Source organism: Aquarana catesbeiana, linkage group LG02 (genome assembly GCF_042186555.1).
Source record: "Aquarana catesbeiana isolate 2022-GZ linkage group LG02, ASM4218655v1, whole genome shotgun sequence".
NCBI classification, from domain to species: domain Eukaryota; kingdom Metazoa; phylum Chordata; class Amphibia; order Anura; family Ranidae; genus Aquarana; species Aquarana catesbeiana.
In genome coordinates, this window is record NC_133325.1 from 53,319,311 (window position 1) to 53,344,287 (window position 24,977).

General features: G+C 43.4%; 1 protein-coding gene across 3 annotated transcripts in view; it reads left to right on the forward strand.

Annotated features, from left to right (window-relative positions):
* Nucleotides 1–16,291, forward strand: part of LOC141126873 (uncharacterized) — a 36,420-nt gene extending 20,129 nt beyond the window's left edge. For 2 of the 3 annotated variants that reach the window (XM_073612893.1, XM_073612894.1), the window contains exons 6-8: nt 3,958–4,041; nt 8,601–8,684; nt 12,737–16,291. In XM_073612893.1, coding sequence (XP_073468994.1) covers nt 3,958–4,041; nt 8,601–8,684; nt 12,737–12,831 — 263 coding nt within the window. In that variant the 3' untranslated portion in view covers nt 12,832–16,291. The remainder of the gene's footprint in view (nt 1–3,957; nt 4,042–8,600; nt 8,685–12,736) is intronic. The other variant, XM_073612895.1, reaches the window with a different exon arrangement.
* Nucleotides 16,292–24,977: the final 8,686 nt, after the last annotated feature.

Below are 24,977 nucleotides of genomic sequence, written 5' to 3' on the forward strand. Positions count from 1 at the left end.
TTCCATGAGAAAAAGTGGCATTTGGGAACCTGCCACTGAGGAACCGCATATTCCACAAACTCACAGAAGGGGGCAGAGTCTACCAACTGAAAAGGCAGCAGTTGAAGTGCTAGCAATTTAGCCAAGCTAGCATTCAACCGCTGGGCATGTGAATGGCTGGGAGCGAACTTCTTATGGCGGTGCAGCAGCTGGGGCAGGGAAATTTGCCTGGTACAATCTGACGTCGGTGTACCGATAGCAGATTGCCCGCAAGTACTTGGCTGTGACACACCTAATTCTACACCTTCATTCCTCTCAGTGTAGGTTTCAGAGAGGACTGAAGGTATAGTGGGGTTGGAGATCCCAGCTGATGAGGAGCAAGGAGAGGTCCGGTTTGTTCTTTGGTGTGGGTCTTTTAGGTACGCTTGCCAACGAACTGCATGGCAGGTCGACATGTGTCTGGTCAAGCTTGTGGTGCCCAAGCGGGTGATGTTTTAGCCACGCGAGATACACTTGAGACATATGTTGCAAATAGCAGTGGTGGGATCTGATGCACTCGTCTCAAAAAGGGCCCACACCAAAGAACTTTTGGTATAACGCGCAGAGATAGCAGCGCCCTGCACATGCAGAGCTCTGTGGTGTGATGCTGTCGATGTGCTGCCCTTAAGCTGGCCCCTGGAGGGCATCCTGCCTCCTCCTCCTCTCTCCTATCAGGCACCCACGTGGAGTCAGTGACCTCATCATCCCCTCCCTCCTCATCACTGGAGCAAAGCTAGCAGTATGCTGCAGCTGGAGGAACATGACTGCCAGATTGATGTCCTTCTTGGGCACCCCCTCTCTCTGGGCTCACGTTACTGCCTACCTCTAGCTGGGTACCATCATCGGAGCCTTCAAAATGCTGGGCATCCTCCTGGAGCATGTACCCAACACTGTGGTCAAACAGTTCGGGGGACTCCTCAGGAGGACATGGTGGGGCTAGGAAAGGAGTGACTGATGCCATTGAGCCGAGGGAAGAGGCCACGTTGGCAGCTGCTTTGCCAGACAAAGTACCCTGAGCCTGGGTGAGAGAGGATAAGGAGGATGAGGACGGCTTGGTCATCCACTCTACCAAGTCTTCGGCATGTTGGGGCTCAACACGGCCAGCTGCCGAAGAAAAGGACAAGCGTGTCCCACAGCCACGTGCTGATGAGGATGCACCGTCTTCACGACCAGCACTGTTGCCTCTAGACAGTCTGCTTGCCCTCTTATATTGGCTTGTGACTGTCTGCCTCTCCTTGTTGGCCTTCCAGGCATACTAATGGACTGCAGTGAGATGTAGCTGCACAAAGCTGGGATGTATATATATACTGATACTGCAGCTAGCAGAATCAACTGCCTGCCTGTAGTATTATTAGTATGAGAACACCAGCAATTGTCTTCAGGTAGCTTTAGGTGCACACTGTGCAGAGGACGCACTACACTAACTGTACATACTGTAGCTAATAGGACTAATAGGATCAGAAGAACACCAGCAATTTTCTTTAGGTAGCTGTAAATACTGTAAAAACACCAGTAGGAAGAGAATAACAGGAACGGATCTAGCTAAACTGAATACAGTGTGTGTGTATATATATATATATATATATATATATACACAACAGCTAGGATGCATATTTATATATACACAATACACTGTAAGTGCAGCTAACTGACTCGCTTGCCTACTCTATCTAACTTAAATCAAATGACACTGTGTCTCTCTGTCTATCTCTCCGCCGCCGCCGCAACACACTACACAAGGCCGCCACGCAGGCACCCTTATATAGTGTGGGGCGTGTACTAAACCCCCTGAGCCATAATTGGCCAAAGCCACCCTGGCTTTGGCCAATTACGGCTCTCTGTACAGACGGCGCTGTGATTGGCCAAGCATGCAGGTCATAGTGCATGCTTGGGCAATCATCAGCCAGCAATGCACTGCGATGCCGTAGTGAATTATGGGCCGTGACGCGCCACTCGAATTAGGCGCGAAGCGCCCATAACGTTAGATATTCGCCAAGCGGTTGAACATGCAATGTTTGAGTCGAACATGGGTTCGACTCGAACTCGAAGCTCATCCCTAGTGAACACTACAGAATTTCTAGACATAAGACTAACAGGGATAAATGGGGTAGTTCATACTGGCCTTTTCAGAAAACCCACTGCGGGTAATACATTGTTGAGAGCAGACTCTGCCCATCCAAGCCATACCATTAGAGGTGTACCATATGGACAATTCCTCAGGTTGAAGCGTCTATGTAGCACACCTGAGGGTTTTCAATATGAAGCCAGTGATATGATTCAGTGCTTTAGAGACAGGGGTTATTCTGATAAATTGGTCAATAGAGCCTTTGTTGCAGCCAGCGCTGTCCCCAGAGACTCACTACTTCAGGATAAGAATAGGAAGGTGAACAAGCATAGAAACCACAAACTCTCATCGTCTCCTAACATTGCTCCAATTTTTTCTACACCGTACAGTTTGAAATTTACCAAAATAAAAAATATAGTCACCAAGTATCTCCCAATTCTGCATAATGACCCCATTTACAACAAAATTCTCCCAAGAGGTAGTAAGTCCCCGTATGTATTGTTTCCTATAGAGCACCTCATTAGGTGGTTCCCTTTCGCCCAGTCTGTTTTCCACTGAACAGTCGGGGTCTAATTGGTTGCACTTTAGGGGTAACTTCAAATGTGGTAAAAAGGGTTGCAACTATCGTTGCCATATAAAAAAGAGTAAATGTGTCCAGTCCTGTGTCAATGGTCAATCCTTCAATATTTTCTCCTTTATTAATTGCAACACCCAATTTTTGGTATACTTGATTACTTGTGAGATCTGTCACATTCAATATGTGGGACGCATCACACGTCGATTAAAAGATCGACTGCATATGTATGACATAGAGAAAAATAGGTCAACTAATGTAGCCAAACATTGGAATCTTATACATCATAAAGACGTTACTAGCCTTTCCATACAGGGCATTGAGAGAATTGTCACCCCCAAAAGAGGGGGGGACAGATTCCAGATACTTTGCAAGCACGAAGTATACTGGATATTCTCTTTAAACACAAGAATTCCATCAGGCTTAAACTTCGTGTCCCACTATTATGATTAACATCAAGATTTGACTATTAGGATTTGATTTGAAAAATTTTTTGTTTTCCTTTTCATGCTTCATTTTTTTTTTTTTTTCATTTGATTGTTTCTTATGACCAATTTCATTTTGGTATTTCATACATTTTTCCGGGATAAGGACTTTTATCCATTCACATGCATTTACGTACTTACCTTTCTTTCTTAGAATTATTTAAGAGAAACCGCAGGTCATTTCATTAATTCGGGAGATTAGTTGGTGTAGGCATGCTTAAAAGTCCATGACGTGCATCTATGCAACGATTGTTTATCATCAGTTTCCACAGGTTTTTTTACATAGGTTTATCACATCATGTTGAGCGGTGGAGAGATATGTTTGGATTGGAACATTGTTGCTGCCTGTGTATATATATATATATATATATATATATATATATATATATATATATATATATATATATATATATACCCAGATATAAATATTGTGTCATCTTACACTTTCTAATGGCTATAGTTATCATTTACAGCATTACTAGCATTGTTGACTTGGCTATTGTAAAGTCATGTATCCACCTATGTATCTTGCTTATTTACTGTGTCCTTTTATATACATGTAGCGCACTACTTCCTTGGGAGCTGCTGTTAGTTCATACCTTTCTGTCAGTGGCTCTCCGTTCTTCCTCCCCTGCATGAATAACATCAGCAGACAGTCCAGTAACATTTGAACATAAACTTTAATCTTCTCCTTGTAGCATGTTAGAAAAGAACTTGCAATATTTACAGTCTATGACTCCAGGAAGTATGAGTTGCCTCTTAATCTTTGGTTCCTTTATCAGTAGTTATATCCTCTTCCCTTAATGAACTGACAGGTGCCTCTCTGGAAAACACCTTGTATGTGGATGTTAGAAGTACCAGGCCTCTCCTGCCTATCTTGACTCCTGCAATCCTCCCAGGTCAGTCCAGAAAAATGTGCGGGCGCACCCCGATCTACTACATTGTTTAGCAACTGCTTCCTGCTCCGCATATCCAGAACTATCCCAGCCGGTATCCCACCCACTTGAATCCTTTTCATTTATAGGCAGTCATCCCTCGCCCCTTTTAATGTGATATTTTCTCTCCCCTTTTTTCTTCAGAAACTTCAATTATATGCGATATACCCTGACATACAAAGCCTCACCAGGCTACTATTTACTACATGTGTATGTCAGCTTTCTTGAGTATGAATACCAGAGGGTTTGATCGCCTTAGTAGACACAATATTAACATTTATTTATGTGCAAATGTTTTTTATCGTATATTCATATGTTTACATTTAATTTGTGTATATTATACTATGTTGATGGACACAACAATTGTTTCCTTATTTCCTTTTTGTGATGATAACGTGTCCTACGCTTATCTATAGCGCAGTGTCACATTAAGAGCTTTTATTCCCCGTTTTTTTATGTTCATTTTTATGTTCACATTTATTTATGTGTAAAAGTATTTGTATATCTTTTTCCACACATTGAGGCCTCGACCTTCACTGTTCGATCTATCCATCCTAGAGGGCTCTTTTCTTTATTGATTGCAGTTCCATTTGTTCTATCTGCTTCCCCTTTTTCACATTTATGGTTTAGAGCCCTTGCACACTGGGGCGGTTTGCAGGCGCTATTGCGCTAATAATAGCGCCTGCAAACCACCCCGAAAGTGCCGCTGCTTGTATTCCAGTGTGAAAGCCCCGAGGGCTTGCACACTGGAGCGATGCGCTGGCAGGACGGTAAAAAAAGTCCTGCCAGCAGCATCTTCGGAGCGGTGAAGGAGCGGTGTGTATACCGCTCCTGCCCATTGAAATCAATGGGATGGCGCGGCTATACCGCCGGCAAAGCGCCTCTGCAGAGGCGCTTTGCGGTGGTATTTAACCCTTTCTTGGCCGCTAGCGGGGGTAAAACCGCCCCGCTAGCGGCCGCATACCGACGGTAAAACGCCGCTAATAATAGCGGCGTTTTACCGCCGACGCCGCCCCCCGCCCCAGTGTGCAAGGGCTCTTAGTTACCACCAGGGGCGTTGCTAGGTCTACAAAAGATCAGGGGCTAGAGCCCATAGCAGCGTAATAAAGAAAGTCATACGCTTGGGCGGGCATACACATGTATATACAGTAATATACGTGTGTGTGTGTATCCCCAGAAAGCCCCCCTTACATCAGGGTCCCCAGAGAGCCCCCCTTACATCAGAGTCCCCAGAGAGCCTCCCCCTTGCATCAAGGTCCCCAGAGAGCCCCCCTTATATTAGGGTCCCCAGAGAGCCTTCCCCTTAAAACCAGGGTCCCCAGAGAGCCTCCCCCTTGCATCAGGGTCCCCAGAGAGCCCCCCTACTTACATCAGGGTCCCCAGAGAGCCCCCCTTACATTAGGGTCCCCAGAGAGCCTTCCCCTTACATTAGGGTCCCCAGAGAGCCTTCCCCTTAAAATCAGGGTCCCCAGAGAGCCTTCCCCTTAAAATCAGGGTCCCCAGAGAGCCTTCCCCTTAAAATCAGGGTCCCCAGAGAGCCTTCCCCTTAAAATCAGGGTCCAAAGAGAGCCTCCCCCTTAAAATCAGGGTCCCCAGAGAGCCTCCCCCTTGCATCAGGGTGCCCGGAGAGCCCCCCTACTTACATCAGGGTCCCCAGAGAGCCCCCCTTACATTAGGGTCCCCAGAGAGCCTTCCTCTTAAAATCAGGGTCCGCAGAGAGCCTCCCCCTTAAAATCAGGGTCCGCAGAGAGCCTCCCCCTTAAAATCAGGGTCCCCAGAGAGCCTCCACCTTGCATCAGGGTCCCCAGAGAGCCCCCCTACTTACATCAGGGTCCCCAGAGAGCCCCCCCTCCCCTTGGGGACCCCTGCAGAGACTCGGGGCTATAGCCCCAAAAGCCACCCCCTAGCGACCCCACTGGTTACCACATACACAGCAAGATAGACACGGGACGAGATCGTTACACCATCCACCACAGGCAATGGGAGTGGGATCGCCCATGGATGATATTACCTCTGCGTAGATGTAAGGTTATAGTCACGAGATTTTTAAACTCCACCAACATCCAGGATCATCCCGCATACTTGTGTATGTATGTATATATGTATGTATGTATGTATATATATGTTTTACTAGTGGGTTATAAGGACTCTTTATCGTCATCAATCGGAATCTTTTATTCTTTAAAAACTATCAGTAATGAATGATTATCACTTTGTTTGTTTTCTTCTTTTTCTTTTTTTTTTTTTCACACATTAGACATGGAATATCAGTCTATACAATACATATTTCATTCTTAAGTATACTCATTCATTATAAGATATTTATTTTTTATTATTCACATAATTACTGTGAAACTGTTCACCAGTTATTCCATATATTATTCATATATTATTTTTTATTTTTTTCACATTATCACAACAATATGTATCCACACATTTATACATCTGAATATGGATATTACTATGATTCACTTTATTATTTATATATATTTATGCATATTTACCTGATCTTTCAGTGGGAACTTGATTTTATTATTATTGTTTCCGTACAATTGATCAGTTTTTTTATATTCATTTCATTTCAGTTCATCACATGTTTATACACATATAGTAACACTCTTTATTATCATTATTTTTTACTTTTCTTTTTTGCACATTCACTTATATTTGTCTACACACTATACAATCACTGAGTCGGTCTGAGATGGATTGATAGTTTGGTGACGTGTGTCTAGACCTCATGTGATTAGCCTGACCTTTTTGGAAGGGTGTTCCAGCCCATTACTTGGTCAATTATCTAGTCAGGTGTGTCATTAAACAGTATATATTTGTTAATCTTTTTAGTGATTGTTAGCTATGAGTAAGTACTCTTGGCAGTGTGAAACGCGTTGGCCTGTATTGCTTTTCTGTGGTTTGTACAGTATGATCCTGTGTTCACAATAAAAGGCACAAGAAAATTTTCTTCATTGGAGTGCGGCTGTCCAGAGTTGTTCTGTTACCTTCATTTGGCTCTACAGAGTATTGACTCCGGGGGCTGAATACAAATGCACGCCACACTTGTAAAAAATTTTGAAAACCATTTATCATTTTCCTTTCACTTCACAATGATGTGCCACTTTGTGTTGGTCTTTCACATAAAATCCCAATAAAATACGTTTAAGTTTTTGGTTGTAACATGACAAAATGTGGAAAATTTCAAGGGGTATGAATACTTTTTGAAGGCACTGTACAGTACATGTATTGTAAATAATCTTATCTGTATATGTTCCTGCTTACAATTCTCATTCCCATTCATAGTTTTTAATTACAATTTGTAATTTAATTATGATTAAATGGGGAACGCCAAATTAGCTGTTTAGTAAGGGTGAATGGACACCTGCGAATGCACCCGACACGAATTACGTGTGAGAACCCTAGAGGGAGTTTCCGGTGATTAGCTGTGGGAGTCCCATTGAGAGCATCCTACAGCTAATTTGTGGCCAATCACGTGTATTCGCTCATGCAGCAATTACATGCTTGCCCCCATAGCATGGTGCTTGCTCTGGAGGCACAGTCGGCAGGAGGGAGGGGCCAAGAGCTTCAAGGAGGGACCCGAGAAGAGGAGGATCGGAAATACTCTGGGCGAAACCACTGCACAGAGCAGGTTAAGTATGACATAATTGTTACTTTAAAAAAAATTGCTTTTAATATCACTTTAAATTAGCAGCTGCTTCCCGCATTAGAGGAGAGGAGGAAAGCCGGATGGGGAAGAGGGAGGGTGACACAGGGATCAGAGTGATGATGGAGGCACACAGGGGCGTGGCAATTAGAGAGGCAGGGGGAGGGGGTCAGAGGCACTTAGTGCAGACCCTGTAGATTCCCATGCAGCGCAGCCAGTGGGAGAGGAGAAGAGGGAAGCCAGTAGTTTAGCGGGGGTAATTTTATCTGGGTTTCAGGCGATCTGAAACCCGAACACATGATTCAAAACCCGGATTGTCTGGGTGAATCCCAGACGGGTGACAACCCTATATAGTCTGGCCGATCACTCGTAATTGCCGCATTAGCAATTACATGCGAATGGCTGCAATTTGCTGCCAAAGCCAGCAAGCTCCCATTGCTTTCAATAGGGCTGCCTCCCACAGCTAATCGATGTAATCGGTGTTTGGTGCGTTGGTGTGAATGCATTCTGGAATTGGGTCATTTTCACTTTAACTTTTCTTAATTTAATAAAAATTAAGTGTAAGTACCTTTCATTGCAGCAGTACCTTGAGCTTGGGCCTGCATGATGACACCCCCTTAGTGTGGAGAGCTGTGACAGCGGGGGATGACATAAAGTTGGTTAAATGAGGCTGGAGCGCCATCAGCTGGAGGAGCAGATCCTTTGTGGGGGTCGGTGCTGGATTGAAGTTGATTATTGCAGTGATAGACGCTTTTTACTACTATACCATGGGTTACTTATTTAGTTTTTTTTTTAAATAGCTGGGGTTCCACTTTAAACTGATTTTTGTCATATTGTGAGAAAAAAAATGACCTCTTTAATGTAGTTCCAGGTCACGAGGTGAACATCCAGCTCTCCCTATCCACAGAGATAACACCGGCACCATGGGAGAATGCCACCACTGAGTCAGGTAATGAGGGGGAACAGAAGCAGGACATTTGGGGACCTGAACACCATTAATATAGAACATTAAATCAAAACTAAACCCCAAAATACTCACGGCCATTTAAGCTTGCGCTGTAGCCGTCTTTCGGCTATAGTGTGGGCACCAAGTGGTTAAAGTGGATGTACACCCTAACTGAATGACATTTAGCTTTCGAAAAGCACTATGGGGTTTATTTACTAAAACTGGAGAGTGCAAAATCTGGTGCAGCTCTGCATAGAAACCATTCAGCTTTCAATTTTTTTTGTCAAAGCTTAATTGAACAAGCTGAAGTTAGAAGCTAATTGGCTACCATGCATGCTTTTGCACTCTCCAATTTCAGTAAATCACCCCCTGTGTATCAGAAACAATTTCCATGTGTTAAAACTAAAGAATACTTATTTTCACTTTTTTCCATTCTTTGTTGCGTCTCGGAGCTGATACTCTAGTGGCACCTTCCCCTCCCCTCTAAAACATGCGCAGATCACTCCCATATTTAAAAAGCCCTCACTGGACCCCACCAACCTGAACAACTTAAGACCCATCTCATTGCTCCCATTCACCTCTAAACTTCTAGAACGCTTAGTCTACAACTGTCTTAGCTCCTACCTCAGTGAAAATAACCTTCTTGACCCCTTACAGTCTGGCTTTCGCTCGCAGCACGCTACAGAAACTGCCTTACTAAAACTCACTAACGATTTACTAACTGCTAAAACCAACAGCCAGTACTCCATACTCCTACTACTTGACCTCTCTGCGGCCTTTGATACTGTTGACCACCCGCTCCTTCTCAATAAACTACATTCCCTTGGCCTCCGAGATTCTGCTCTATCCTGGTTCTCTGCCTATTTATCACAGCACTCCTTTAGTATTACCTACAACTCTGTCTCCTCCTCTCCATTGCCCCTTTCTGTGGGGGTCCCCCAAGGCTCTCTTCTTGGACCCCTTCTCTTCTCTATCCACACCTCCTCCCTTGGTCACTTGATAACCGCCCACGACTTCCAATACCACTTATACGTTGATGACACCCAAATCTATCTGTCTACTCCTCACCTCACTCCTTCAGTCTCCTCTCGCATTACTAACTTACTAACTGACATATCAGCATGGATGTCTCACCACTTCCTTAAACTAAATCTCTCTATAACTGAGCTATTAATATTCCCCTCCGCCCGTGCCCCCCTCCACGACATTTCCATCAAAATCAACAATGCAACCAGTCCCTCCTCTCACGCCAGGGTACTAGGTGTAATCCTAGACTCTGACTTGTCATTTCAGCCTCAAATCCAATCGTTGTCAAAAGTTTGTAGAATTCACCTCCGTAACATCTCTAAAATTCGCCCCTTTTTAACAAATGAAACCACCAAGCTCCTCATTCACTCCCTTGTTATCTCTCGCCTTGACTATTGCAACTCCCTTCTCATTGGCCTGCCTCTCCATAGGCTATCCCCTCTTCAGTCTATCATGAATGCTGCTGCCAGACCTTTCCACCTTACCAACCGCTCAGTGTCTGCCAACCCTCTACTCCAATCCCTACACTGGCTCCCAATCACCCAGCGAATAAAGCTCAAAATACTAACCACAACATACAAAGCCATTCACAACTCTGCCCCGAGCTACATCACCAATCTTGTCTCCAAATATCACCCAAACCCTCCTCTCCGCTCTTCTCAAGACCTCCTACTCTCAAGCTCTCTCGTCTCCTCCTCCCATGCTCATCTCCAGGATTTCTCCAGAGCCTCTCCCATCCTCTGGAACTCGCTACCTCCACCTGTCTGGCTATCCCCTACTCTTGCTACCTTCAGGCAATCCCTGAAAACTCATCTCTTCAGGAAAGCCTATAACGTCTCTAACTAATCTTTTACCCCTTCCATCAGCTCATTCCCCACAGTTACAACCTTTTGTACCACCTGCCTCACCTATTAGATTGTAAGCTCTGAGCAGGGCCCTCTTAATCCTCCTGTATCTTATTGTATTATAACTGTATCGTCTCCTTTTTATATTGTAAAGTGCTGCGTAAACTGTTGGCGCTAAATAAATCCTGAATAATAATAATAATAATCTCCTGCAGCCTTTTTGTTCAATGCTCCTATTAAAGTTAATGGGAATGTAACCACCAGCCAAATGCTTGATTTGCAGTTGTGGAGCAGTATTTTTGTTTTTTTAATATCTGCCCTTCAATATTAATGAAGCAGCAATGCAGAAATGCATGTTACATGCTTTACCACAATGCAGAGGTACAAATGGGCCCTTGGATTAAATCTTTCCTTCATATACAGTGGATATAAAAAGTCTACACACCCCTGTTAAAATGTCAGGTTTCTGTAATGTAAAACAAAAATGAGGCAATGATAAATAATTTCAGAACTTTTTCCACCTCTAATGTGACCTATAAACTGTACAACTCAATTGAAAAACAAACTTAAATCTTTTAGAGGGGGGGAAGTAAAAATAAGGTGTTGCATAAGTGTGCACACCCTCTTTATACCTGGGGATGTAGCTGTGTTCAGAATTATGCAATCCCATTTAAACTCATGTTAAAGAGGAGTCAGTACACACTGCCATCATTTAAAGTGTATCTGATTAACCCCAAATAAAGTTCAGCTGTTCTAGTAGGTCTTTCCTGACATTTTCTTAGTCACATCCTACAGCAAAAGCCATGGTCCGCAGAGAGCTTCCAAAGCATCAGGGGGATCTCTGATCAGAGGAGAAGGGTACAAAAAAATTTCCAAGGCATTAGATATACAATGGAACACAGTGAAGACAGTCATCATCAAGTGGAGAAAATATGGCACAACATCGACATTACCAAGAACTGGACGTCCCTCCAAAATTGATGAAAAGACAAGAAGAAAACAGGTCAGGGAGGCTGCCAAGAGGCCTACAGCAACAATAAAAGAGCTGAAGGAATATCTAGCAAGTACTGGCTGTGTGGTACATGTGACAGCAATCTCCCGTACCCTTCATATGTCTGGGCTATGGGGTAGAGTGGCAAGATGGAAGCCTTTTCTTATGAAGAAAAACATATAAGCCCAGCGAAATTTTTGCAAAAACACATCTGAAGTCTCCCAAAAGCATGTGGGAAAATGTGTTATGGTCTGATGAAACCAAGGTTAAACTTTTTGGCCATAATTTCAAAAGAAGCACTACACATCACCAAAAGAACACCATACCCACCGTGAAACATGTTGGTGGCAGCATCATGCTTTGGGGCTGTTTTTCTTCAGCTGGAACAGGGGCCTTAGTCAAGGTAGAGGGAATTATAAACAGTTCCAAATACCAGTCAATATTGGCACAAAACCTTCAGGCTTCTGCTAGAAAGCTGAACATGAAGAGGAACTTCACCTTTCAGCATGACAACGATCCAAAGCATACATCCAAATCAACAAAGTAATGGCTTCACCAGAAGCAGAATAAGGTTTTGGCATGGCCCAGCCAGAGCCCAGACCTGAATCCGATTTGAAAATCTGTGGGGTGATCTGAACAGGGTTGTGCAGAGGAGATGCCCTCGCAATCTGACAGATGTGGAGTGTTTTTGCGAAGAAGAGTGGGCAAATATTGCCAAGTCAAGATGTGCCATGCTGATAGACTCATACCAAAAAAGACTGAGTGCTGTAATAAAATCAAAAGGTGCTTCAACAAAGTATTAGTGAAAGGGTGTGCACACTTATGCAACCATATTATTTTAGTTTATTATTTTTACTTCCCTCCACCTAAAAGATTTCCGTTTGTTGTTCAACAGAGTTGCACAGTTTATAGGTAACATTAAAAGTGAAAACAGTTCTGAAATTATTTATCTTTGTCTCATTTTTTTATATCACAGAAACCTGACATTTCAACAGGGGTGTGTAGACTTTTTATATCCACTGTATGTATGTCAGTGTAAGGAATATGCAAATTTTTGCATGACGCTTCCATCACTTTATCAATGTGGTAATCATATATCTTCTGCTATTTATGATAGATACTATAATTCTGTCTTATCATATGATGATGGTTTTATATAAAGATATGTACTCACCTGTGTCCTCATATTGCAGAATGCCTGGATAGTACGCAGAGTCTCAGCACATACCAGAACCTGGAGGAACTGACCACCTTCATTGCAGGAGGCAATGCATATGCTAAGGCCTGATATATCAGCCATCTGGACCCAATAGCACCTGGAAGGTGTTCTCATATGTGGACTCTCCAATCCCTGTAATATTCTGTATGTCAGGAAAATGGAACATGCCCATCCATACTGGGACTGCCCCAACATAATGGAAGATTGGTGTGATGCTAAGAACTGATATGATCATTCCAGAAACATCCCATTATCACCAAAATCTCCAATATAGGAATTTCCAATTTCCCTTTTCCTGTGTTTTAAATGAAGTGTATAGAAACGCTCTTTCTTGTTCTATTATATAGACTATTCAAAGAATTCTGTTATATCTGTTCTAGAAGGGCAGCTGATCCTGCCAGAAATGCTACGAGCCAATAATGTTCTGCACTGCACTCTTATCACTTTGCATCATTCCCAGGTTTCTCTGTGGACTACAGAAAACCACCCCCCTCTCTATGTTATGGAGATGGAGAAGAAGGGATTAGTGTTCTGTTGTTCTAACACACTTCCTGTCCTAGGGTGACTACACTGCTCCTCCACAGATACAATAGTCAGTGAACATGGTCCCTCTAGGACAGGAAGTGTGCTACTGCTAAAATCACCAGCTGAAAAAAAAAATAGAAATCTAATGCAGCCACCATATCTTGAAAACTAGTAATCTGCCGTATATTTTGGTTTCTGTGTTTAACCGCTTCAACCCCGGAATATTTTACCCCCTTCATGACCAGAGCACTTTTTGCGATTCAGCGCTGCATCGCTTTAACTGACAATTGCGCAACGTTGTACCCAAACAAAATTGACGTCCTTTTTTTCCCACAAATAGAGCTTTCTTTTGGTGGTATTTTGATCACCTCTGCGGTTTTTATTTTTTGCGATATAAACCAAAAAAAAAGCGACAATTTTGAAAAAAAACGCAATATTTTTTACTTTTTGCTATAATAAATATCCCCCAAAAATATATAAAAAAAACTATTTTTTCTACATAATTTTTGGTAAAAAAAGAAAAAATCACAATAAGCGTATATTGATTGGTTTGCACAAAAGTTATAGCGTCTACAAAATAGGAGATAGTTTTATGGCATTTTTATTTGTAATTTTTTTTTTTTTACTAGTAATTGCGGCGATCTGCGATTTTTATCGGGACTGCGACATTATGGCGGACACATCGGACTATTTTGACACATTTTTGGGACCATTGGCTTTTATACAGCGATTAGTGCTATAAAAATGCATTGATTACTGTAAAAATGTCACTGGCATGGAAGGGGTTAACACTAGGGGGCGATCAAGGGGTTAATTGTGTTCCCTGGGAGGTGATTCTAACTGAAGGGGGGAGGGGACTGTGTAGGGGAGATGACAGATCGCTGTTCATACTCTGTATGAACAGACGATCTGTCTCTTCTCCCCTCAGAGAACCGGAAAGTGTGTGTTTACACATACAGATCCCGGTTCTCTGTGTGTCAGCCGCAATCGCATCGGCTCCAGGGATGAGCAGCGGGTGCGTGCCTCCGGCTGCGCACCCATAGTGGCCACAGGGCGAAGCGATGTTACATAACGTCGCTTTGCTCAGCCGTGCCATTCTGCCGCAGTGCAACTGCGGCGGCTGGTCGGCAAGTGGTTAATGCGTCCACTGACTTCAATGCTGGGATTTACTAATGCATCCTCTAATACCTGCGTTGGGGGTTATTATGTCGTCTGGCACCAGGGCTGGGGGTTTTTAATGTATCCGCTGACATCAATGCTGGGGGTTATTACCACAGCCTCAGATACCTGTTTTGGAGGTTATTATAGCATCCACTGACACCAATGCTGGGGGTTATAATTACGTTGTAATTTAATTTGAGTTTAGGGGCGGGGCAGGGTAGGGGTTGGGTGGGGTAACTGGTGGCGAGTAACTCTTAAAGCCTGGCTAGTAGCTCAGGACTTGAAATTTTGAACCCTGTACATAAGTATTCACAGCCTTTGCCATGACACTCAAAACTGAGCTCAGGTGCATCCTGCTTCCACTGATCATCCTTGAGATGTTTCTACAACTTGATTGGAGTTAACCTGTGGTAAATTCAGTTAATTGAACATGATTTGGAAAGGCACACACATGTCTATTTAAGGTCCCACAGTTAACAGTGCATGAAGTCGTGAAGTCCAAGGAATTATCTGTAGACCTCAGAGACAGGATTGTATCGAGGCACAGATCTGGGGAAGGGTACAGAAACATTTCTGCAGCATTGAAGTTCCCAATGAGCACAGTGGCCTCCATCATCCGTAAACGGAAGAAGTTTGGAACCACCAGGGCTCTTCCAAGAGCGGGCCACCCAGCCAAACTGAGCAATTGGGAGAGAAGGGCCTTAGTCAGGGAGGTGATCAATAACCCAATGGTCACTCTGACAGAGCTCCAACATCTGTGGAGAGAGGAGAACCTTCCAGAAGAACAACCATCTCTGCAGCACTCCACCAATCAGGCCTGTATGGTAGAGGGGCCAGATGAAAGCCACTCCTCAGTAAAAGGCACATGACAGCCCGCCTGAAGTGTTTGCCAAAAGCCACCAGAAGGACTCGAGACCACGAGAAACAAAATTTTCTGTTCTGATGAAACAAAGATTGAACTCTTTGGCCTGAATGGCAAGCATCATGTCTAGAGGAAACCAGGCACCGTTCATCACCTGGGCAATACCATCTCTACAGTGAAGCATGGTGATGGCAGCATCATGCTATGGGGATGTTTTGCAGCAGCAGGAACTGGGAGACTAGTCAGGATAGAAGGAAAGATGAATGCAGCAATGTACAGAGATAGCTTTGATGAAAACCTGCTCCAGAGCGCTCTGGACCTCAGACTGAGATGAAGGTTCATCTTCCAACAGGACAACGACCCTAAGCACAAAGCCAAGATAACAAAGGAGCGGCTATGGGACAACTCAGTGTCCTTGAGTGGCCCAGCCAAAGGCCAGACTTGAACCCTATTGAACATCTCTGGAGAGATCTGAAAATGGCTGTACACCGACACTCCTCATCCAACCTGATGGAGCTTCAGAGGTCCTGCAAAGAAGAATGGGAGAAACTGCACAAAAATAGGTGTGCCAAGCTTGTAGCATCATACTCAAAAAGACTTGGGGCTGTAATTGGTGAAAAAGGTGCTTCAACAAACTATTGAACAAAGGCTGTGAATACTTATGTACATGGAATTTTTTTCCTTTTTTATTTTTAATAAATTTGCAAACATTTCAAACAAACTTCTTTCATGTTGTCCCTATGGGGTATTGTTTGTAGAATTTTGAGGAAAAAAATGAATTGTATCTATTTTGGAATAAGGCTGTAATATAACAACGTTTGGAAAAAGTGAAGCCCTGTAAATAATTCCCAAATGCACTGTACTCTAAGGCCCTGAATACATTTAAGATATCCACATATCATTTAATAAAGACAAAGTCACATATAAAAGGTGTGTCTATTAAATATCAAGACTGTGATCCCACCTAGTAAACAAATCAGTCAGAACCATTTAGAACTGCATGCGTGGTGACCTTAAACATGTTTGAACCTGCATGACAAGCAGCAACACTCTATGACGTTCAGTTGATTGTGAGTCGCCATTTAGTTTGGTTGTGTTTTCTGTAGTGTGCCGAAAAAATGGTAAGTTTAAAAGCTGAACATGTCAATTTGAAATTTTTAGTAAAATTGCACAAACCAGCAACAGAATGTTTTCAAATTCTTACTACAGCTTATGGGAATGACAGCCTGTCTCGGGCGTGTGTTTGAGTGGCACAAAAGATTCAGCGAGGGACGTGAGAATGAGTTCCCAAACCGCTGCGTCCTGGTCCTCTCCACTGCTTACCGGATCAGTTGCTAGCGGCGGAGACGAGCCAATTCTATCCCCTGAGAGGCAGGAAGTCGAGTGAGGGACTGATGGCCCCCACTTGACTCAATGCCATTGGATGACGGAAGCAACGTCAAAGCTCACTTCCGCCCAACGGCCTTAAAAAAAGGGAGAATTTTTTTTTAGGACTTTTCTTTTTATTGCATTTAAGTGTAAATGTGAGATTGAGGTCTTTTTGACCCCAGATCTCACCTTAGAGGTCCTGTCATGCTTTTTTTCTATTACAAGGGATGTTTATATTCCTTGTAATAGGAATAAAAGTGATCCAAACATTTTTTTTTTAAAGGGACAATGTAAAAATAAAAAGTAAAATAAATAAGAAACATAAGAAAAATAAACTTTAATGTGAAAAAAGAAACATCCAAGCAGCAGTGCACACAACTGAGGCTCAGTACATAAAACATGCAGATGTGGTCAATATGTTCCGTTTTTTTGTAGAAGATTTTGGAGAAGATTCCCAATCTAACCGACTTTGTACACAGAATGACTGTTAGTGCGCTTTTACACAGGTGGCCAGTGATGGTAAAAACATGTGGCTGAGACACAGTTTTACTGCCTCCTGGCCTGGGCCCCCACCCGAATGCTAACATTACAACTTCAAAAGGCTGTACACATGATGTGGCAGCAGCAATTTTTAACTACTTCGCATCCAGGCCAATTCTGACACTTCGCTCCTACATGTCAAAAATCATCATTTCTTTGCTATAAAATTACATAGAACCCCCCCAAACATTATACATATATATATTTTTTAGCAGAGACCATAGAGAATACAATGGAGGTCATTGCAACTTTTTATCTTGCACGGTATTTGCGCAGCAATTTTTCAAACGCTTTTTTTTTTTTTTATAAAAACAGTTTCATGCTTTAAAAAAACAAAACAGCAAAGTTAGCCAATTTTTTTTGCATAGTGTGAAAGATGAAGTTACGCTGAGTAAATAGATACCTAACATGTCACGCTTTAAAATTGCACACGCTCGTGGAATGGCGCCAAACTTTGGTATTTAAAAATCCCCATAGGCGACGCTTTAAAATTTTTTACTGGTTACATGTTTTGTGTTACAGAGGAGGTCTAGGGCCAAAATTATTGCTCTCGCTCTAACGTTCGTGGCGATACCTCACATGTGTGGTTTGAACACCGTTTTCATATGTGGGCGGGACTTACGTATGCGTTCGCTTCTGCGTGCGAGCTCACGGGGACAGGGGCACTTTAAAAAATTTTTTTTTTTTTTATTGTTAATTTTACTTAAAAAATTTTATTTTGACACTTTTAAAAAAAAAATTTTTTTGATCACTTTTATTCCTATTACAAGGAATGTAAACATCCCTTGTAATAGGAATATGACATGATCGGTCCTCTTTATAGTGAGATATGGGGTCAATAAGACCCCACATCTCACCTCTGGGCTGGGAAGCCTGAAATAAAAAAAAAAAAAAAAACGATCACCGCTTCCCAGCCGAGGCGGCGCCGTTTTTTTTGAATGCAGAGGCCGGGCGTGACGTCATAACATTGCACCTGATCTCCGAACGATCATAGAGACTCCGGCGACCATCTGGTCCGCCGGAAATCTCTATGATCTACATCCGGCGCTGGCGGATCCGCTCTCCGACTCACCGATCGCTGAGGTGAGTCGGTAGAAGCACCGGAGGGCGGCGGGAGGGGGGGGACGTCCCATTTCGCCGCCCATAAGAACGGTCAAGCGGTGGAACAGCCGCTATGATCGTTCTTATAGTGTACGGAATCGCCGGCTGAAAATGCCGGTATCAGAATGATGTCTGTAGCCTCAGGCATCGTTCAGACATAACCCCGGAAAGTCGAGGCCGTCAAATGACGGCCTAAGGATATGAAGTGGTTAAAGTGGAACTTTATGATAGGGAATGAAAATGATCAAACAGGAAGGAATTTTAATGCAGAAGAGACATGCTTGGTCTCTTCTGTATTACAGCTACTTACCTCACTGCACAAATTCGGTAATGCTGAATCTGACGGAATTCTCGCACATGCGGGGGAGTGATGTCATCCCGGCCCAGCCAATAGTGGCTGATGATCGAGACCCGGAAGCCGGCTGCCCGATGAGGTCAGTGACTGGTGTGGAGTTTCTGGATAGCGCGTTGCCGGATTGGCAGCGGATATAGTTCCGCTTTAACTCAGGTGCCTGTCAAACTCATCTCTCAAACTCTGAGATCAATAAGACCGCACCACAGGCCAAGTGTTTGTGTCACAGCAAAGTACTGGAATGCAAAATTGCCTTTCACATAGGCATGCACAGGGCGCGTGCAGGCTGTGCCTGGGCACACCCTAATCTCCCTGTGTGCCAGGGCTGATGATAAGGCAGTACATCTTGCCCTTCTGTACCAGACCAAGGTCCTATTAGTTCAAAAAGAGGACCCGGGTGCCTGCCAGGCAGGAGGACTGACTGTACTACCATATTGCAGACACCGGACCTCTTGCTCCTCCCCCTGTAGCGCTGCTGGCTTCTCCTCCTCTCCCTTCCTGCGGCTGCACTACAGGGAGATCAGTTGTAGCATCTGCGCCTCCATCCTGTCCTCAGTACATTTTCCAGTTTTAAATGTAAGACATCAGGGGTCGGTTTAAAACCCTGTTATTCCACCAATGCCTTCCAAAAGGGCAGTTAAAAAAATCTAAAAAAAAAAAAAATTTTTTTTTTAAATGAAGGAATCCACTTGTAATTTTTGCCATGGCTGTGAAGCATAGCATTACGGCTGTGACATGTCCCCTAGCCACTGCCTCTGTTGCTCTGTTTTTGAGCTTTGGGGTGCACACCCTAATGCAACAGGCTGCGCACACCTAGGGTCTTTCGGCAATTAAAGAGAAACAACCGGCACCATGAAGAAGCAGTAGTGCCTCTGCTGCTCTACCACCCTTTGAAAAACGATTCACCACATATTGCTTTTCAGAGAGCAGTAAGCACTGCCACCTGTCTGAAAGAGACCTTAGTCTAAGTGCCGGCTGCAGCAGGTCTGAGCCTGCGGACATCCTGGGATATTTACACTGTATGTTCCCCCTGAGGTTACAGAGATTAGGGATAAACCTCTCCAGCGAGTGACCATTCTGTGTCCTGAATACATTTTGTTGAAAAAGCCTTTGCTGTTTTTTTTTTTCCCCGGACCTGGAGGTAGATTGGTGTAAATGGACACAGATCTATTTTCATCAGCCTGCCCATAGCGCTGCATGAAGCTTCCAATCAGGCCCGTCTAAAAAACAGACAGGTGGACCCGATTGGAAAGCCTGTGAGAAAAGCCCCTTAGCCCCTGTCACATTGGGCCAATTTGATATGTGATTTGAAATCGCATGCCAAATCACAGCCTATTGCCGGCAACGGCACTGTCCTAATCAGTGCGATGCCGACTGTGCGGCGCTGCACCGATTTCCAAAAGTAGTTCCTGCACTACTTTTGGCGACTTTGGGGGTGATTTCAAAAGACTTCTGTGCATGAACCCGCACAGATATCTTTCAAATCTCCCCCAAACCCACACTGAAATGCGAACGAGTGTGAACGAGGGCTAAGCCCAGGTTCAAAGTCGCGTGTCTTTGAAGTCAGACCCTAATGCGACTTCAGCAAAACTTGCATGCCACTTCTTTAACAGAAGTCAATGCAAGTCGGGCCAAAAGTAATGCATGAACCTTTTTCTAAGTTGGAGTGACTCAAATTGCACAGATTAGAACAGTTCCATTGCACTGAATGGGGCCTGACTTCTAATGCGAGAAAGTGCTCCAAAGTCAGAGCGATTGTTGTATCAGTGTGAACCGGGCCTTAGAGAGGTTAGTGGAGAATGTTCACCCCTATCAGCATAGAGCACGAAAATATGGCAAAGGTGTCCCCCTACTAAACAGAACTGGATGGTTGAAGGTTGGAGCAATGAAGGTGGTGTTCTCTGAATAGAAAGAAAATGACATACAAAAACTCAACTGCCTAATTAAACTTCAAAGGCTGGAGACCGGTGCTCAGGCTGGGAAGTTCCATCCCCCAATATAGCAAATTCCCAGTCAAGAAGCTGGCAACTTATTGGTTGAACTGGATGGTCTTTTTTTTTTTTTCAACCAGACTAACTACATAACTTGGTGGACTTCTCGTTGCAAAATCTCTATTGGCTATTAATTAACATGTAGAGCGTCTATAAATGCTAAGGCGTTTTGACCACAAAAGCCTTCCTCATTGCACTGAGAAAGGCTGTTGTGGACGAAACACGTTAGCATTTATAGAGGCTGTACATGTTGATCCATGAATTGCTAAGGGTGTATAAACTATACTAGTGATTTCTTGTATGAGAGGCGCTGCTCTTATATCCACAGTGGACAGGAACTATAGTGAGAGCAACTCTTTCCGACAATACAAAAAGTATAGATTTTAGAGTAGAGAACAATGGTCCAACGAACACATGCATCTCTGCTTACACACCAGAAATTTTAAACCCCGCTCTGCCTGAAAGTACACTACCACCCCCATGCCACCCCCATACTTTTTTCATGACAGGCACTTAAACACCTCCTCCTTGAGCACCAAGTGCATGAAACTTGTTATTGGAAAATTGTGGTGTGATAGAACATGACTTACTAGCAGTGCCTCAGCCTCTAGTTTCAAGAGACAAGCAGACTATAGGTTGGGCTTGTAGATTCTTGTTATTTATATTATTATACAGGATTTATATAGCGCCAACAGTTTGCGCAGCGCTGTACAACGTTAGGAAAAACAGTACAGTTACAATAAAATCAATACAGGAGGAATTTGTAGATCTGCAAGATTGTGTTTTTTTTTTCTTTTCTTTTAAATAAAACAAGATGCCGTCCCGGGAATAAAAAAAAAGCATTTGTAGTGCACAGTCAAGCAAAAGAATTGCAGAAGTCTGAGAACTCCCAGTTCCTCCATTTGTGTATTAAAAGATGAGAAATGAGAAGACTGGTGACAGATCTCACACCAGACACGTCTCCACTGCTCAGTTTTTCTTACCTGCGGTTATATTTCTCATAAGATTACAAGAACTTTAGCTGTAAAAACCCCACACAAGACAAAGTTTTTTTTACTTCTGGATAAATTTAGGAATAAGCCAGTCAAGTTTTCACTGGGGTCTGTGACTCTGCTGGGGAGCTCTGACCTCACTTCCTGTCCCTGTGACAGCAGAACAAACTGACGCCTGTTCTCTCCCTGCCAGCAAGCTGGAGAGGTGGTCTTTGTGTGGATGCATGCAGTGGTCACTATGTAGAGGTTTTACATGCCGCTTGCCAAGTCAGGCCTAGAGCTCTGCAACCAGCAACGTCTGACAAAGCAGCGGTGTCTTGGATATCTGCAGAGAGACCACTGCATCCACACAGAGCATGCTGGAAGGAGATAGGATTTTCTACTCAGGCCATGGCTGCTTTCTAAGCTTTCTTCATTCACATAGCCAATCAAGGCCATACACTGGACAGCCGCACACCGGAATGGATAAATCTGTCTTTTTATTCTAAATACAGGATCATGGGGTACAAAAAACGCGACTGTGGGGTGGTACAAAAATAGCTGATGCGTTTCACACTTACATCAAGTGCTTACTTACAGCTATGAGTAAGCACTTGGTGTAGGTGCGAAACGCGTCAGATATTTTTGTACCACCCCGCAGTCGTGTTTTGTGTACCCCATGATCCTGTATTTAGAATAAAGACGGATTTATCCATTCCGGTGTGCGACTGTCCAGGTCTTCTTGCTCTCTTCTACTTGCATCATTTAGCCAGCATCCTGGGGCTCTTCTCTTCCTGGAGGTAATGAGAAACAAGCACTCTGGTTTAAGCTCCTCTTTGAGCGGAGGATCCCACATCATGCTGTGTCTGACAGTAGGAGTATGTGAAACAAAAGGAGGATTTGGCTCACTCAGGGAAAGTAAAGAAATTTATTTACTTTATGTCATGTACCATCTGTGTAAGCCCGACACGTTTCGTGGGATAGTGCCCACTCTTCAGGGGCGGATGCTGCATGAGTCTATAATGAAAGAAAGGTAAATATAACAATAATCTAGTAGTTGACCCGGGGAAAGAGGGATAATGGGTGCAGAGGACGAATAGCATCCCTTGGTACTTACATTGGCTTGGTGTGTGTGGCCAGGTGAGGACCACTGAGAATGTCCCCCACGGGAGCTGAGGTATGGGGACACAAGAAGAGACGGGGAGCACATATAAAGTCCCCAAGAAAGATGTCCAAGTGATAATAAAAATGGGCTCCACTTCTGCGGATATAAATAAGTAGTGTAAAACAATCTATAATAGTGTATGTATTAAAAAAGTAGGACAAGCCCATAACCAAATGGAGGGGAATAGAAATCTACAGAATGTAGAAGTTGAAATTGGGCCCAGAGCCGTGACCATGTAGTTAGAAAAAAACTGTGAAGTGTATGGTGGCATGGTAGGCCATATACCAATGTGAAATCAAACATTGAACAATTAAACCAAGTAGTGCAAAGCGTGAAAATAACAGAAACTCGCAGTGAAAGGGCCTTGAATTATACAAGGCTGAAATCCAGAGCCAAAATTGCAAGTGTGTACACGATAAGCTACACGAGGCTGTGTGCTGCCTAGTGAGCATGTTAAATACTCCCTGCGTAGCCTGCATCTCTACCAGCGTCACACAGACATGACAATGGACGGGAGGAGTCCTCGCTGGAGCGGCCAGAGCTGCCTACTGAGGCTTGGACATCTCACAATTGTCAGTCAAAAGGGCGGATAAGCATGCACCGGCAATGCGATGCCCGTCAGGATGTCACACACTCGGCCCAAAGATGGACAGCACAAGGCCCTAATCATCCCCCTGGTCACACAGCCCAAACCAACCTTGAGCATAGAATTATAGTAGAGTGTAGAATTTATATGGCCAGAGAGCCAGAAAGAGGGCAAACCGACCAAGGACCAAACCACCATATATGACGGGGGACATGCATAGGTAATTGTAGACTGCATGGTAGCCTGATCTCTGTCTCCATTCATAATGGCATAAACAATGAAGAGGGTTGGGACTTTAAATGAGATGCATGACAACATGCATCTCCATCCCTGGTTCTGTATGGGAAAAGGAGGGCTTGGGACTTTAAATGAGGCATGAGGTCAAGACTAGCAAGTAGTCGATGTAGAAAAAATACATGTTATTCCTCTACAACCATGAATGGTAAAAAAAATATAACAATAATATCATACGTGGATAAAAACATGGAAAAGCGTAGTATAGCAAAGCCATGTGGGTGATCATGCTGTATGTCAACAATATCATAATATATTACATGGTACAATGAGAGAAACTGTCCTCCACATCAACAGATCGCTTGGGACAACATATTATAGTGTAGTCTGCAGTATATTGCAATTAAAACATATAAAACCAACTGTAGGGCATGTAGCATCTGTGTAAGCTTAAGGCGTTTCGTGGGATAGTGCCCACTCTTCAGGGGTGGATGCTGCATGAGTCTATAATGAAACATAAAAGGTAAATATGACAATAATCTAGTAGTTGACCTGGGCTTACACAGATGCTACATGCCCTACAGTTGGTTTTATATGCAATATACTGCAGACTACACTACAATATATTGTCCCAAGTGATCTGTTGATGTGGAGGACAGTTTCTCTCATTGTACGATGTAAAATGTTATGATATTGTTGACATGCAGCATGATCACCCACATGGCTTTGGTCTACTACGATTTTCCATGTTTTATCCATGTATGATATTAGTTATAATTTTTTGCTCATGGTTGTAGAGGAATAACATTTATTTTTTCTACATCAACTCCTTGCTAGCCTTGATTTTATACCCCATTTAAAGTCCCAAACCCTCCTTTTCCCATACAGAACCAGGGATGGAATTGCACGTTGTCATTCATCTCATTTAAAGTCCCAACCCTCTTCTTTGTTTAGGCATTTTTTTTTTTTAAACAATTTTTATTGAATTATCAAAGGTATAACAGGTACATATATATGTATGGACGCAGCCAATTTAGCAAACTTATACATCTGTATATATATATATATATATATATATATGCACAGAAATGCAACTGTGTGACAGGGGTAATACATAACAGCGTATTCATTTTTTTGGCGTGGCCCTAAACCACAAGTCACTTAGGTTGTTCATTTTGTGGTGTATGTCTACCTATATTGTTAGGTATAGCATCTCTTTGTGGTGTTAGCTTGTAGTAGCTGCAGTCTCTATTTCTTCCAATCTTTTTAGAGACTGCCTTTGAATGTTCTGTGTGTTAAGACCTATAAATGTCAAAGTATGGCCTTCGGAATACGAGTTCCAGGTCCTGGGGATTATTC